Below are 16,845 nucleotides of genomic sequence, written 5' to 3' on the forward strand. Positions count from 1 at the left end.
AGTTGGAATTTTGGTAGCAATTTTCTTGAGCAATCTAGGGAGTATTGCTATGTTAACATTACATAGTTCAGTTCATGAACATGGTATGTCTTTCTGTTTATTTATTCTACCATTTTTTCAACAATATTTTGTCACTTTTAGTGTATTTGTCTTGCACATCCTTGATTATGTGATTTCTGTGTATTTTCAATGCTTTTTATTATTATTATTTTTTTTTTAGAAGGAGTTTTTGCTCTTGTTGTCCAGGCTGGAGTGCAATGGTGTGATCTCGACTCATTGCAACCTCCGCCTCCCAGGCTCAAGCAATTCTTCTGCCTTGGCCTACTGAGTAGCTGGGATTACAGGTGCCCACCACCAGGCCTGGCTAATTTTTTGTATTTTTTTAGTAGAGACAGGTTTCACCATGTTGGTCAGTCTGGTCTTGAACTCCTGACCTCAGGTGATCCACCCACCTTAGCCTCCCAAAAGTTCTAGAATTACAAATGTGAGCCACCGTGCCTGGTCTATTTTTATTTTTATTTTTTAGAGACAGGGTCTTATTCTCTCATCCATGCTGGAGGACAGTAGCATAGTTATAGCTTACTGCAACCTCGAAATCCTGGGCTCAAGCAATCCTCCTGCCTCAGCCTCCTGAGTAGCTAGGACTATAGGTGCACCCACCACACCTGGCTAATTTTTAAATTTCATTTTGTAGAGATAGAATCTCACTACGTTGCCTAGGCTGGTCTTGAACTACTGGCCTCAAGTGACTTTCCCACTTTGGTTTCCTAAAGTGTTGGAGTTACAGGTGTGAGCCACTGCTCTTGACCTCAGTGCTGTTTTAAAGGAAGTTGTTTTCTTAATTTCTTTTTTGGATTTCTTATTGATAGTATACTGAAATATGACTCATATTTGCATATTGATCTTGTGTCCTGTACCTTTTCTGTACTTGTTTTTTTAGCTTAAATAGTTTTAATTTGGATTATTTAGTGTTTTCTATATGTAAGATCCTGTCATCTACAAAGAGATAGCTTTACTTTATCATTTCTAATCTGGATACCTTTTACTTTTTTTTTTCTTTTTGAAGAAAGAGTCTAGCTCTGTCACCCAGGCTGGAATGCAGTGACATGATCTTGGCTTACTGCAACTTCTGCCTCCCAGGTCCAAGCGATTCTCCTGCCTCAGCCTCCCAAGTAGCTGGGATTACAGGTGCCCACCATCATGCCTGGCTAATTTTTGTATTTTGAGTAAAGATGGCATTTCACCGTGTTGGCCAGGCTGGTCTCGAACTCCTGACCTCAAGCGATACGCCTGCCTCAGCCTCCCAAAGTGCTTCGATTACAGGAGTGAGCCACTGCACCTGGTCTTAATTTTTCTTACCTAATTGCACTGGCTAGAACCTTCCGTACAATATTGAGTAGAAATGGCTTGATATCTATTGTCTTATTCCTGACATTAGGGAGAAAGAAGTATGAAGTATGATACTACCTGTGGGCTTTTTATCAATGCCCTTTCTCAGGTCAAGGAAACTCTTTTCTACTCCTAATCGTCAACAAATGGTACCACTACTGGATAACATTGTCGTGAGGTGTATATATGTGATATGTCTAATACAGTGTGGTCAGCATATAGAAGGTGGTGAATATTTATTTCTTTTGGCTGCCAACCTCGAAGTTACTGATTAAAACATTAAATGTGTCAGAGGCCATAAGCATGCGATTTGATTTCTGTAGGCCCTCCATGGAAAAACCATTAAAAATTCTGTTTTCTTTTCCATGGGGATGTTGAGATCTGGTTATTATATCTTACAAATATCACCATGTTATGGGTTTGCCTAAAGAATATTGAGTTCTAGTCATAGAATGAATCTTTTAATATTATGGATCTTATCTTTCTATAACAAATCACGATAAAACCAACCCTTTCATTTACAAGGAACTATATGTGTGGCAAAAGAAGAAAAAGAAAAGAAACATACCAACCCCTTCACAATAAAAAGCATTCATAGACTCAACTATTAGCCTGTTTATTTTCAAGACAGAAGAATCTGGATAATCTCTTTGGCCATCACACAAAAAGAAAATAAAATGGCAAATTTTCAAATGTTGAAGAGATGATAGAATGACCTTTTCTTATAAGTAAAGGATTTGTTTTGGCAGGGTTGTGGAGTTGCTCAGTGCTTGAAGATTGTCTGCCAAGTTGGGAGATTAGACAGAGGAAAGAGTGCAATCTTGTACGTAAAGTCATTACTGTGGACTGAGACTTTTATGAATGTAAGTAGACAGGTGCAGCATTTAGCAAACATACCCAGTGTTTTCAAATAAATATAAAAGGCCTGATATCTGGGAAATCATCTAATTGTTATTTCCAAACAGAAAGAAAATCAGAATCATTCCTATTCTCTGAAGTCATCTGCTTCATTTAATGTCATAGAGTTTCCTTATAAGAATCTTCCAATTGAGGATATCACCAACTCCACATTGGTAAGTCATTGGTTTAGGTGAATAGAATAAATTTACTCAATTCAAATGCTGTACATGTTTTTATTTTGTTTTTTAAAAAATGACAGCTTAACTTTTTTGATAATTTAAACTAATGAAGTTATATGATAGCATTATAACCTAGTTTAATATTATCATTTTACTCCTTACCCCGAAGTGATTAAAGCTAGACCTTTTAGTTTAGCATCTTGTCCAGTGTAAGAGATTTCTTAGTATATACTAAATTATATTGGGGAAATTTTAGGAATTTTCCTTTACAAAGTTAGAAAGTTGGAAGTTAACTGCAACAAGTGAGGCATTTTGAAGATATTTAAGGAGTAAAAATGGGATGAGCACATGGTAAACTGGATTGGATTATTTAAAAATCATTTCAAGCTGGGTGTGGTGCCTCACACCTGTAATCCCAGCATTTTGGGAGGCTGAGACAGGTGGATCATTTGAGGCCAGGATTTCAAGACCAGCCTGGCCAACATGGTGAAACCCCTTCTCTACGAAAAATACAGAAAAATTAGCTGGGTATAGTGGCACAGGCCTGTAATTCCAACTACTGGGGAGGCTGAAGCATGGAGGTTGCAGTGAGCCGAGTTCATGCACCTGCATTCCAGCTTGGCCTACATACTGGGCGAGACTCTGTCAAAAAAAGAAAAAAAAATCATGTCAGATGCAATCAGAAGTCAGCCTATCATTGGGAGTTTCATGTGTGTATGTGCATGCTCTTGATATCAAATGTGAAACCACTAAATTATCATACGCAGGAAAAGAATATACTGTGAATTCCACTAAAATAAAATATAATATTTACTCAGATATTTGTTGATTAAGTCAATGGACTGTTTTTAAAACTAAAAGCTTTTTTCCTCAATAGGTTACCACTAATGTCACCTGGGGCATTCAGCCAGCGCCCATGCCTGTGCCTGTGTGGGTGATCATTTTAGCAGTTCTAGCAGGATTGTTGCTACTGGCTGTTTTGGTATTTGTAATGTACAGGGTAAGTAACGGACTTAGAGAGAAAGAAGGAGAGAGGGAAAGCAGAAGAAAAGGGAAAGGGAAGAAGGAAAAGAAGAATGAAAAGTAAGGGAAGGAAGAAAGGGACTGTAATGATGATACTTGATGAGCATTACTTATTATATGAGGGAAGATAAATTTTATGAAATACAATTTAAATGTTCTTAGTGTTAATATAGTCACCCAAAAAATACTTTTCGTATTCTACACTGATGTGACAGTAATAATGGTTTTTCTTCAACTGACAGATGGGCTTTTTTAAACGGGTCCGGCCACCTCAAGAAGAACAAGAAAGGGAGCAGCTTCAACCTCATGAAAATGGTGAAGGAAACTCAGAAACTTAACTGCAGTTTTTAAGTTATGCTACATCTTGACCCACTAGAATTAGCAACTTTATTATAGATTTAAACTTTCTTCATGAGGAGTAAAAATCCAAGGCTTTACTGCTGATAGTGCTAATTGGCATTAACCACAAAATGAGAATTATATTTGTCAACCTTCTCCTTATAAATAAGTTCAGACATACATTTAATAACATAGGGTGACTTGTGTTTTTAGGTATTTAAATAATAAAATGTCAAGGGATAGTTTTTATTCAATGTATATAAGACAGGTAGTGCCTGATTTACTACTTTATATAAAATAGTACCTCCTTCAGTTACTGTTTCTGATTTAATGTACGGAACTTTATTTGTTGTTGTTGTTGTTGTTGTTTTAAAGCAGTCCAAATTTGGACCTTAGCAATCATGTCTTTTGTATAGGTACTTAATGTTAATACATATTACACTACAGTTTACTTTTCAGGATACTAAAGACTTTATAACTGCATGAACTTGGATTTTTTTAATCACTTATATGGTAGAATTTTATAAACACATACATGATACCATCCAAATTCTTGCTTTTAATAACAAAGGTACAATACTTTGTTTTAGTATGAAAATCTGGTAGATCCTATTACACTTCCGTTTATATTAAATCCACAATATTTTATTACATTTTTAACTTGTATAAATTTTAGGTCAAATCCTTCAAGCCAACCTATACTAAAAATTAGTTCCATAATCACAAATGCCTCTTTTGTGTAATTGTTTAATTTCACCTGAATATCATAATGCTTAAAGCCATATGGAGTTGGAAATTATTTCAAAAGCATATTTATTCCATTGTTTTAGTCTGGCTATTTACAGTACAAAAAAAGCATTTTTATTAAAATACTGTGTAGTTCTTTGAGATAGTTGCTTATGCATATAGTAAGTATTACATTCTTAGAGTAGAGCAGAGTTTTTAGTTAGTATTAATTTATTTTCCTCCATTCATGTACTTTTCCTTATATTTCCAAAACTGTTACTGAGAATGGGTCAAGATCAGTGAGAAATCTTTACAGTTGACAGGAACCTGACCCCTTACCCCAACTTTATGAGTAATGCTTGGAATAAAAACTCTTAAGGCAACTCACTGATTTACTTCTAGCAATAGCATGATGTTACAGGAATATTACCTCTGTTTAAGCAAGGTAATGTGTAAAATCAGTCTCGGCTATCAGAATAACTTCTAAAAGGTATTTTTATAAGCAGTTCAAGTTATTGAAAACCTTTTAAAGCTTTCTGAAGTTTGTTGGTATAAATTACTTTTCTAGGATTATTAATAAAAGCCACATAGGTGGCAAGTTGTAGTTTTATATGGCTCTGTAGAGTGGTGAACCTTCTAGAGGAATATATGATTTATTCACAGTTCCTCAAGGCCTGGGGATGATGATCAGTTATACCTATTTTTGTGCAATTACATCATGTTGTACATTAGAAATGGAGAGTTTAATAGCTCTTTAACTGCTGTCCTCATTAGGTAATGATAAATATTTCCCTTAAATAATTGACTTTCGCTGTGTTTTAAAAATGATTGAAATTTATCTTGCCATATCTCATAATTTCGTGCACAAGTTGACTGAGCTAATCTTGAGAATATATTCGTAAAATAGGAGCACATTTAGTTGAGGTATACAAGGTAGGACTCTAGACAAAACCTTCTGTTTTAGCTTTAGTGAATTTCAAAAGTAATGGGTCTTGGAGTATAGATTTTTATTAGTAGCTTGAAAGAGCTTAATCATATGCAGTAAGTATTTTTATTACCAATAAATTTAAAATTTTTTAAGAAAAATATTTTTATCCTAGGGCCAAGTGTTGCCTGCCACCAATCAGTAAGTTAGTCTATAACAAATTTTACCCTAACAGTTTTACCACCTAGTAACAGTCATTTCTGAAAATATGTTGGATAGAAAGTCACTCTTTAACAAAAGTGTTAGAATTTGCTTTTGTGCCATCTATTCCTTTTATGGCATGTATCTTGAAAGTAATCTTGTATTGGATATTGAAAGATGCTGTAATTTAGAAATTAACATGATATCTTAAATTGCCTTTATGAAATATAGTTTTGTATCATAGCATAGATTTTCCTTCAAAAAATGAACATTTATGTATCTACAAAAATACGGAGAAGTGTAATTTGAAAGCCTACTTTCTGAAGAAAATGGTGGGATTTTTTTTATCATCATTAAATATCAAAAAATTGCCCCATGAAAACTTTAAATCTCTAAAACATTTGAAATACTACCATATTTGTGATTTATTGAGAATAAAAATCCATTTTGAAATGTAAAATTCTTATGATCTGATTCAGTTTTAAGAAAACATGAACTAGATGATATTAAAAATATTTGACATTGGTAAGAAATATTGATACTGATATTGATTTTTATATAGGTATTTATTTCAGAATTGATATTTTGAGAAAAATACATGTGAGTCATTTTTTCTTTTTGTTTCTCTTTTCTCTTAACGATTATCACTGTAATTCTGAATCTGAAAGGTAAAACAATTAGTCAAAATATTATTGCCATCATTCTACCTGTGTTATGAAACTACTTATTCATAGTTAATTCTCATTAACACTTACATTTCCATAAAGAAAACTCAAGTATTACTAAAAGAGACTTTACTGGCTTAAGGGGGCTGTGAAAGATTTTTGATAGTGAATCATGACCCTAAGGGAGAGATTTGTGTGATAAAAGTGTTGTATATAATAGATCAGCGATTTTTGTAAGACAAAAAGAATTTGTAAGTTGGCAGATCTTCCTAAGTTGCAAAATGTAATGATGAGCTTGGTGGAGAAGAATGAGTCGTTCTTGGAATACCTATGTGCAGCCACTACCCATCTCAATGTCACCTTGTTTGCATTCTTGGATAGCTTGTATATGTAGTAGTTTGATGAATAATTTAAAGAAAAACACCTAAAATTTGAAAAATGATTGTAGGATCAAAAAAGGCAGATGAAATTACTTAATACTCAGTGTTTTGGAGAGTATTCCTTTTAGTTTGTTGGTTGGCTGGTTTGAACAATAGAAATATGCAGCATGCAATATATGCTTATATTTCATTTTAATTTCTGATATATAATGAACTTCTTGGGAGAGGTACTGAATCTTTGATGTTTTTTGTCATTGTTCTCAAGTGCAATATAACAATGTAACCAAATCTAGATAATTTCAAAGTTGTCATTAATTTAGTAAGCCTAATATAAGCAAATATTTGTATTATTTTTGTTAGCAGGAAAGAGTGATTAAGTGAGGTTATTTACCCCTAAATGGTCCATTCTGCATTGTATTTCAGGCTGGAAATGAATTATTCTTTACCAGTTTTGAAACACTTTGAAATATCCTAAGGTAACTTGGAAGCTGTGTAGTATATCAAATTAATTTGCTACCTAATAACATAGAAAGTAAATATCTTTGTGGTCACCCACATTGGGTGAGACAGAAAATGAATCTGTTCTAAAATTTGTAATTTGCTAACTTGATTTGAGTTAGTGAAAACTGGTACAGTGTTCTGCTTGATTTCCAACATGTAACTTGTGACTGTACAATAAACATAAGCATATGGTGCCACTTTTGTGTATGGGGTTTATCCTTTCTGTGATGTGTTTTTGTTTTTTAATTACATGAGCTAGCAATAATGCACTAAAAGGATGACCTCAGAGGTAACTTTCTGTAAAACTTCAAATCTTGAATGTCAGTTATTTGATGAAAAGAAACACAAAAAGAGCAAAATGTACCACATTAGAATTCATCCTTAGAAAGGCAAATATGTATTTGCCTGAAATATAAGAATTATTTTATTTCTAAACAAACATTTCTAAATTCATTACGCTAACCTTTATTATTTTTACATTATCAGATTCCTTCTAAAATGCACATTTACATCTTTTATAATTTTTAATTATAGTGTATATATGTCATTGCATATATGCAATTGCAATATACATATGCAATTCTAGTATAAAAATACCTATTTTTATAAATGAAAAGTACCAAGAAGAAAATTAAGTGTTGAGAGGCTTGGGAAATTATACTGAAGTAGCATAATACACCACCGTAAATCCCTATGGAAATAAGATAGAGTATTGCCAGCATCCACAAGCCCCCTTCTGTCTCTTTCTAATCATATCTCACCCTGCCCTGCAAAAGTAACCACTGTCCTTACTTCTAACACTATATGCTTAGTTAGATGTGATATTTCACCTGGACCAGCAAGTCATAACTACCCCTATCCTGACCACCATACTTGATATTTTGGCTCCGATTAAGATGTAAAATGTACAGCACCTACACATGGAAGTATTTTGAGTGTGAGAATTAGAAAATGGGCAGAGCCTTTCTGTCCTGCCTGACTTACTAGTTGCTCTTTAGGATCAAATAAGATAACACATATGAAAGGATTTTATTTTTTTGAGATGGGGTCTTGCCATGTTGCCCAAGCTGGTCTCAAACTCCTGAGTTCAAGTGATCGCCTGCCTTGTCCTCCCAGAGTGCTGGGATTACAGGCGTGAGCCACCATGCCCTGCCTGAAATCATTTTGAAAACCGTTGAAACCACTTGGGTTCAAAGCTCTTCCCAGTCACTTACAAATTTACCCTCTGTGGAAGTATCTTGGTCCACAGAGGGTAAATTTGTGAGGATTTTGTGAAAATGCAAGAAAAGGGGTTATCAAACGCATATGTTAAGTGCTTATCCAGTAAGTCTCTTCCATCATTCACTTGACTGGTCCAAGAAGAAAATTTTGAGCCATGGAATTCTCTTTTCCCAGATTAATTTTAAACATCCTTCGAACCTTATAATGGTGATAAATCATTAATGAGGCAAGCCATTATAGAGAGTTGTATTAGTCTGTTTCACACTGCTATAAAAGAACTGCCTGAGACTGGGTAATTTATAAAGGAAAGAGTTTTAATTGACTCACAGTTCAGCATGGCTGGGGAGGCCTCAGGAAACATAATCATGGCTAAAGGCAAAGGGGAAACAAGGCACCTTCTTCACAAGGCAGCATGATGAAAAATGAATGCAGGCGGAACTACCAAACACTTATAAACCGTCAGATCTCGTGAGAACTCACTATCAATAGAACAGCATGGGGGAAACTGCCCCCATGATTAAGTTACCTCCATCTGGTCTCTTCTTTGACATGTAGGGATTGTAGGGATTATGGGAATTACAATTTGAGATGAGATTTTGGGTGGGGACACAGCCAAACCATATGAAGAAACATTCTTGAACAGGCCTGAAATACGATAAAATTCAACCACCGGCAGCCATGTTGGCAAAAAGTGACAGAACTGTATGCGTTTTAGAAAAAGAAATTATACTACTTATTTCTAAGAAGTAGCTTTGGTATTTTGCTTCGGTGATATGTCTATTTATTATGAATAATTTATATAATAGCTAATATTATAGATACTATATTGATACCCATTTTATTGATTTGAAATCAGCTCAGAGAATGATTATCAAAGCTCTCACACTAGCGTGTGGTAGAGCTTTGTTATGTCCCCAGGATGTTCTCTCTTAATGTGTTCTACAGTAGTGTCTTTCCTTGCAGAAACCACCTAGCCCCTCCATACCTTTTTATTATATCCTATATAATGGACATCGTAATAGCTACCTCATCATGTAGTGTTATCTTTGGAAATATTAAATATATGCAAAGTACTTACGTATATTAGTATATTAACATATTAGAAGACAGAATGATGGCTGGCAATATTTTCATATTACTGCCAAAAAGAGGTGATAAGGGCTTAAATAAACCAGGCCAGTAACAATGGGAATGGAAAGAAGGAGACATATTTAGGATAATGTATGATGTAGAATCCATAGGTTTCTGGGTTGGGTGATTGGCTGGACTGAGAATTGAGGCAGGAAATAGGAAAGGGGCAGAGATTTGGGGAAGAGCAGAGAGTTTAGGAGAGGAAAAGGTACATTACATTTGAGGTACTTATGGCATATCCAGATGGAAATTTCCAGCAGGTTCTTGTAAGCATAAGCCTTGGTATTCAGGAGAAAGATCAAAGCCAGAGAAATAATATAGGTATTAATAGAAGCTAATGGATGAGATTGTTCAAGAGAAATGTGTAAAGTAAGGAGACAGGAAGAAGGCAGTGCAGTGAATTTTTACATTTAAAAGGAGGATGGGATGGCCAGGATCCAGGAGGCTTGGCTATAGAAGTAAAAAAAAAAGTCAAGAGAGACTGTGACGCAAGACCGTAGAGAAACAAAGTAACCATAGAGAAACAAAGTAAGAGAAGAGTGGGTTATTGGTGACCTTACAGAGAGCCATTTCAGTGGTGTGGTCAAGCACTAAACCCAGATTACAGTGGGTCAAGCAGTGGATAGGCATTAGGCTTGGCTAGGCTTAGAAAGGAAGAGAACGGGCTGTAGTTTGAGGTGAAAGCAAAAGTAGGAAAGTTTGTTTTACAGATGGAAAATTCTTGAGCAGTTTTGTACATTAAGGGGCAAAACACATTTTAAAGGATATGATGTAGATAAGGAAAGAAGGAAAACTTGAGGAGAGCAGATCTAGAACATATTGGGAGAAGGAGGGTCAGGATTAGCATCAAGAGATAGAACAATCCCAGGGAATATCTTGGATCAGGAGCAAAATCACAAAGTTGCAAACAGTGGCCTGATGTTTTGTTTGGCCTCAAGGAATTTTAAAAATAAATGAACTAGTTGGCACCATTAATGTATTATAAATACCCCAAAGACAGAGATTCTGAATTCTAAGAGCCACGGTATTCTTGAGGATAGGAGCCTGTGTTCTTGCTTGGATACAGCATTGGAACTGAGTAAGATCTGCACTAAGATGGTCAAGCAATTTTGGGGTTACCATAAATCCTAGAGAGACTTCCGTTTATTTCACGAGACTAAGTTCTCATTACTCATTTGCCTAGCCATTGTAGGAATTTGAGTTTGTAACTCCTGATGAAGAGCCTGCTGAAATCATGAATGGATCAGAATTACCTGCTGAGTTTACCATACCAAACACTCTTTGGCTAGGTTATACCCCAAATACCCTTTGCATTTGTTCAGTCTGTTGCTTGTACATAAGCTAAATCTAAAGGCAACCAGCTGGGCACAGTGGCTCATGTCTGTAATCTTGACACTTTGGGAGGCCAAGGTAGGAGGTTTGCTTGAGGCCAGGAGTTCTAGACCAGTCTGGGCAAGACAGTGAGACCCCCATCTCTACAAAAAAAAATTTTTTTAATTAAAAACTTTCTTGTAAACAAAGCAACTTGATCATAGATATCATAATACTTTGACATGCTTGATTAGAAAAAAGATTATAAATAATTTTAGTGACCAAGAACAGAATCATAGGCATTTAAAGTTTAATAGGGGTTTCCAATTTCAATAATGGCAGGATAGCTTTTATCAGATAACAATGATAAATTCTTAACAAAATAGGGTGGAAAACAATCCTTTGAAGACATTGAAGTTACTGAAAGCAGGCAGAAATTGGAGGGGATTTAACTGTTAAAGAAGGCAGCTACACTTACCCCTGAGGTTACTCCCTATGGAGCGGATAGAATACAACAGAAAGCTGTCTTTCTTTCTGGAATGATGAGAGTGCCACTATGGCTAGAAATTGAGGAGAAAAATCCAGGAAAGGAAGCAGCCACAGGGTGGGAGGTGGGAAATATTTCCCTCAAATCCTTGACTGAACCCAGCACTGAGTGAGGCTATAAGGGGCCCAGAGGAAAACAACAGAGGGAAGGCTGAAAGAACGGAGCAGTTATTCCAGCTACTACTGTCCACTGCACAAGAAACAAGAGATGAAAGTTCAAGTCTTACTCAGTTACAGGGCTTCAAAAAACCCATTTTTCCATTGAAACCCCATTGGATCTATGCCTTAGGAATAAGTAGTACATCCAAAGATTAATTAATTCACCCTAGGATGAAGGAAAAAGCCAAAACAGGCCCACCCTAACAAACCGTAAAACCAAGCTTCCCCAAGTTTATGATACACCTGTAATTTAACTGACTGCTGGTAAAGACTTGCTTTCAGAGGAAGATGACACAACATAGAGACTCTGCAATGTATCATCCACAATGTCATGGAGGGGAGGAGGGTGGGGAAGAATGGGAAGAAACAGGAAAATGTGAGAAAATATAACCCAGAGTTTTGAGAAAAATCAGTCAATAGAAACAGACCCACAAACAATTTAGCAGACATGACTTTATTTTTTCTGTTATTTTTATATTTAAAAATATTTTATCTTTCAATTTTTTTTTTATTTCAATAGCTTTTGGTGTACACGTGGTTTTTGGATACATGGATGAACTGTATAGTGGTGAAGTCTGAGATATCAGTGTACCCTTCACCCGAGCAGTGTACATCTTACCCAATGTGTAGTTTGCTATCCCTCACTCCCTCTCACCCTCCCCACTTCTGAGTCTCCAGTGTCCATTCTGTATGCCTTTGTGTACCCATAGCTGACATGACTTCAAATAACTACGATGAAAATCCTCAAAGGTCTATAGGAAAACATGAATATTATGGATGAAGACATGGGCATTTCAGGAAAGATTGGGAAACTAATTAAATACACTTCAATGAATATTTTAGGATTAAAAGTAGTATCTGAAATCAGAAATCCATTGGAGGGGGATCAAAAGTAGAGTGAGGTAGCATAGAATAAAAGATCAATGAATTTAGATCAACAGAATTTATCCAAACTGAAGCACAGAGCGGAAAAAAAAAAGAAAAAATAATTAACAGCCTCAGTGACTTGTGGGACAATCTAACTAGGTGGAAAAACAGTCTCAGAGAAAGAATGGGGCAGACAAATTATTTGAAGTCAAAAACTGCAAATTTGATTTAAAAAATAGCAACCTACAATTCTGGAAGCTCAGTGAACCCTAAACAGGACACCTTTTAGGCACATCAAGGTCAAACTCCTAAAAGCCATAAGCTAGAAGAAGTTTGCCTCAACCCCTTCTTAATGTTAACAATCCCCAGAAAATTCATTACTTGGCCAAGGCAGTTACTAGCAGGATTGGGACTAATGCTTACACATTCAAACTCCTGGTCCAGTATGCTTTCTGCTGTGCAACATTACCTAGATTACTAAACATAGCTCATAAAATAGAATTGCTGTTATCTAGTGAATAGGTTGCAATGCCCGAATATCAATTTGTGCAACAACAATATTTTTCCAAGTAATGTTTTATTCACTTTCTAAAGTGTTCTGACTTTCCTAGAAAGTTATTTGGTTATGGTCCCTTTCATACCATTTCCTTGTCAACCCCATTTTCCTGAAGCATAGCAAATATATTATCAGTTTTAATAAAAGTAGTGTTTAGGTTTTGACTTTGGTCATTACACAGTAATTTACCTTCATGTTATTTAAAAATACCTACTTTGTTTCAAAGTAATTAATCTTAAAGTTATTTTACTTCCTTTCTCAGATATTAGGCTGTTAAAATGGACCCTTTAGGGGTTACTCTTTAGTTAATCCTGTATTCAGAATATTAATTAGTTATCACTAAGTTATTCAAAAAGTGTCAACTGATCTACATTATTAGTAGTAGTTTTCAATTTGGAGAATTATGCTCTTCACCAGAGTAATAGAAATTATTTTTGATCTTGTGTATGGTACATGGTAGGTTTTTCATAGAAAATTCTGGTGGCTTATACTTTTTTCATCTTTGAACAATGGAGATAAAGTTGTTTTTGAGATTATAACAGACATAAACATCTTTAAAATTCAGGGATATTATTACCTAGTCTGCAGACAAATCAGTAATTTTGAATTTTTCAGTATACTTTAGTGAGGAAATAAAAAGGAAAAAATTATTAAATGAGTAAATTTCCTATTTGATAGTAATACCAATTTTGACTTTCTGACTTGCACCTTGACTATTAAACCAGACCCAAGCACTTCACCTGGTGCTAAATTACTAGCACAAACTGAAACAGAAAGGTCTTCTCTCAATCATCCCACAGGTATTTAATGATTCCCAACAAATAGAGATGACACACCAGTAACTAATTTTACTTTATTTCCAATGGACAGCCCTAGCCTTTCAAGGGAACCCTAAAGCAGCTGCAGTATAGCAGTGATTTAATGACAGAACTGAGAATCTGGTTTATTTACCATACAGAAATAATCCCGTCTTCTCACTTTTAATTCTCCAAATCCAGCTCTTCTCCCTACCGATTCTCTATCCTCTCCTAGTTGCATGCAGTCTTGTCACTGAATAAGCTTCATTACTTTATCATGTATTGAATGATAAATTAGTTTTACATTGCTGCCAAATCCTTTTAAGGCACTTTGGATTTTAAAGTCCAAACTATGTGTAAGGTAACATATTCACAGCTCCTATGAATTACCTCATGGACATCTTTGGGAGGCATTTTTATTTCTACTGAAACCAGGCCAATTGTCCCATAGAACTGATATTTATGGTTTATTTTTAATAAACATAGAAATAGACCCTACCAGTCTTAAAACTTGAAAAATTTTCATTTGTGTTATCTGAGTTCCTTTCTCAGGAAAGCACCAGCAGGCCTCCCAGAGAGTATCAAGGAACTGAAACTTAACAGATCATGGCATCTGGACAATGAGATCTCAGACTTCTTACTTGTCATGATTGCCTAACCAACCACCTGTTTCCTGTTGATGAACTCCTCTTTCTTACTCTTCCCTAATCCCCGTTTTCCAACACATAGTTCCATTTCTTCCCTGCTATATAACCCTTAATTTTAGTCTAGTTTTTGAGGAACTGCCAAATTGTTTCCAAATGTAAACAGCAGCTGCACCAGTTTACATTTCCACCAGCAACGTATGAGGGTTCCAATTTCTCCACATCCTTGCCAACACGTGTTTTCCATTAAAAAAAATTATAGCCATCCTAATTAGTGTAAAGTTGTATCTCATTGTGATTGATTTGCATTTTACTAATGACTGTTGATGTTCAGCATCTTTTCATGTGCTTATTGGCCATTTTTATATCTTCTTTGAAAAAAATGACTATTCAAGTCCTTTGCCTATTTTAAATATTGTTGTGTTGCCTGTCATTTTGCTTTAAGTTGTAAGAGTTCTTTTTATATTCTGTAGGTTGTCTTTTCACTTTCACGATAGTGTCCTTTGATGCATAAATGTTTTAATTTTGATAAAATTCAATATATATATATATATTTCTTTCTTTTGTTGCTTGTCCTTTGGTGTCATATCTAAGAAATTATTGCTGAATCCAACATCACGAAAATGTATCCCTATACTTCTTTTAAGAGTTCTATAATGTTAGTTCTTATATTTATGTCCTTGATCCAATTTTAGTTAATTTTTGTAAATGATGTGAAGTAAGGGTCTAACTTCATTCTGTTGCATGCAGCTATGGAGTTGCCCAACATGAACATTCCCAGCTGAGGTCAAATGAGAAGATGCTCTTCCTTCTTGTTCAGCTCTTAAAATGGAAATGTGTCATTTCTGTGGTCTATTTAGCACCATATTTTTCACAGTTGTGTGCTTTTTTCCTGGTGATTTTGTTGTTTAAAATGGCTCTCCAGTATAATACTGGAGTGCTGTCTAGCGCTTCTTAGTACCAGAAGGCTGTGATGAGCCTTGGAGGCAAAATACAAGTGTTAGGTAAGCTTTGTTTAGACATGAGTTACAGTGCTATTGTCTGTGATTTCAATGTTGTTGAACCAATAATATATAAAATAAACATGGTGTCTTTAAACAGAAACACACATAAAACAAGGTTATATATTGATCTGTTGACAAAAATCTTGTGACGAGAGGTTCACAGGAACCTAACTTGTATTTCCTCTAGGAGGAATGGTTCAGTATTTGCTAATTCAATGTTTACGGTTACTTAATGGAACATTGACTGCCGAGAAAAATGAGAAGTGATTGCATATAACATGCATTTTGTTTTGTTTTTAATTTTTTTCTTTTTATCTTCAGATGAGCATCATGATCTAGAAATTGTATATACGTATAAGATACATATAAACAAAACAGAACAATCATATACAAGTTTAACAAAATAAATAACAGTTAACATTTACCGAAGACTTCCTCTGGGCTGAAATTCAAAGTATTTCACATGTTATTTTATTTTGTTAGCTCCTTTAGGTTCTATTATTTCTCCCCCTATACAGTTGAGGAAATTGAGGCCTAGAATCTCATGTAAATTACATCACTCGTGAGGGGTTGATACCAGAGCAGTCTGATACCATGGTCCTCCACCCTTAAGCAACAGTTCTGCCTCTTAAAATTGTTTTATTGATTTAATCAGCCAAGTAATCAATCAAACAAGCAATGCCAGGTATCATGGTAGGAGCTGCTGACACAGCTGTGAGCATAATGGTCCTGGCTCTTGTGGGGCTAGTAAGTGAGGATACAGAAAAGTAAATGCCCATTTTAAATAATAAGATCAAAACAGGAAATATGGGTTGCCATGCAAGCTCATAACAGAGGCACCTAATCAAACTAAGGGTGTTAGGGAATGAATCCTGGAGGAAGTAATATCTAACCTGAACTCTTCGGGCTCTAGGGGAACTTGCCAGTTAAACGGGTAAAGGAGTAGACTTCTAGGCAGGGAAAATCACATATTTAAAGGTCTAGGGGCAACTCAAATCTAGTTCAAAGGAATAGAAGAACCTCCCGTGTGCGTGTGTGTGTGTGTGTGTGTGCAGGAATATTTTTAAAATGAACCTGAACCTAGGTAGTCAGGGGACATATTGCAAACGGCTTTGTAAATCATGTTAGGAATTTTGGATTTGTGCTAAGAGTAATGAGGAGGTACCAGTAGGTTTTAAGTGGGGAAGAATTATATGTGTATAGTATTGTGCTTTGCTTTCTGATGGCTCTTGGGGCATTTTTCTAAAAATGATGAATTTCTAACCTTAATGATTACATTGTGTTTAGCATGAACTTTATCATGGACTATGTACCTGAAAATAACTTGCTGGATTAACTGGCATTTTTCATTCCTTTGTAAAACACACAGACAAACATTTAG

General features: G+C 35.3%; 1 protein-coding gene across 2 annotated transcripts in view; it reads left to right on the forward strand.

The window, feature by feature from the left end:
• ITGAV (integrin subunit alpha V) overlaps positions 1-7,425 on the forward strand; it is a 107,202-nt gene extending 99,777 nt beyond the window's left edge. For both annotated transcript variants that reach the window (XM_034954624.3, XM_003823516.6), the window contains exons 27-30: positions 2,139-2,252; positions 2,355-2,462; positions 3,346-3,468; positions 3,734-7,425. In XM_034954624.3, coding sequence (XP_034810515.1) covers positions 2,139-2,252; positions 2,355-2,462; positions 3,346-3,468; positions 3,734-3,829 — 441 coding nt within the window. In that variant the 3' untranslated portion in view covers positions 3,830-7,425. The remainder of the gene's footprint in view (positions 1-2,138; positions 2,253-2,354; positions 2,463-3,345; positions 3,469-3,733) is intronic.
• Positions 7,426-16,845: the final 9,420 nt, after the last annotated feature.

This window comes from Pan paniscus, chromosome 13 (assembly GCF_029289425.2).
Source record: "Pan paniscus chromosome 13, NHGRI_mPanPan1-v2.0_pri, whole genome shotgun sequence".
Classification (NCBI taxonomy): domain Eukaryota; kingdom Metazoa; phylum Chordata; class Mammalia; order Primates; family Hominidae; genus Pan; species Pan paniscus.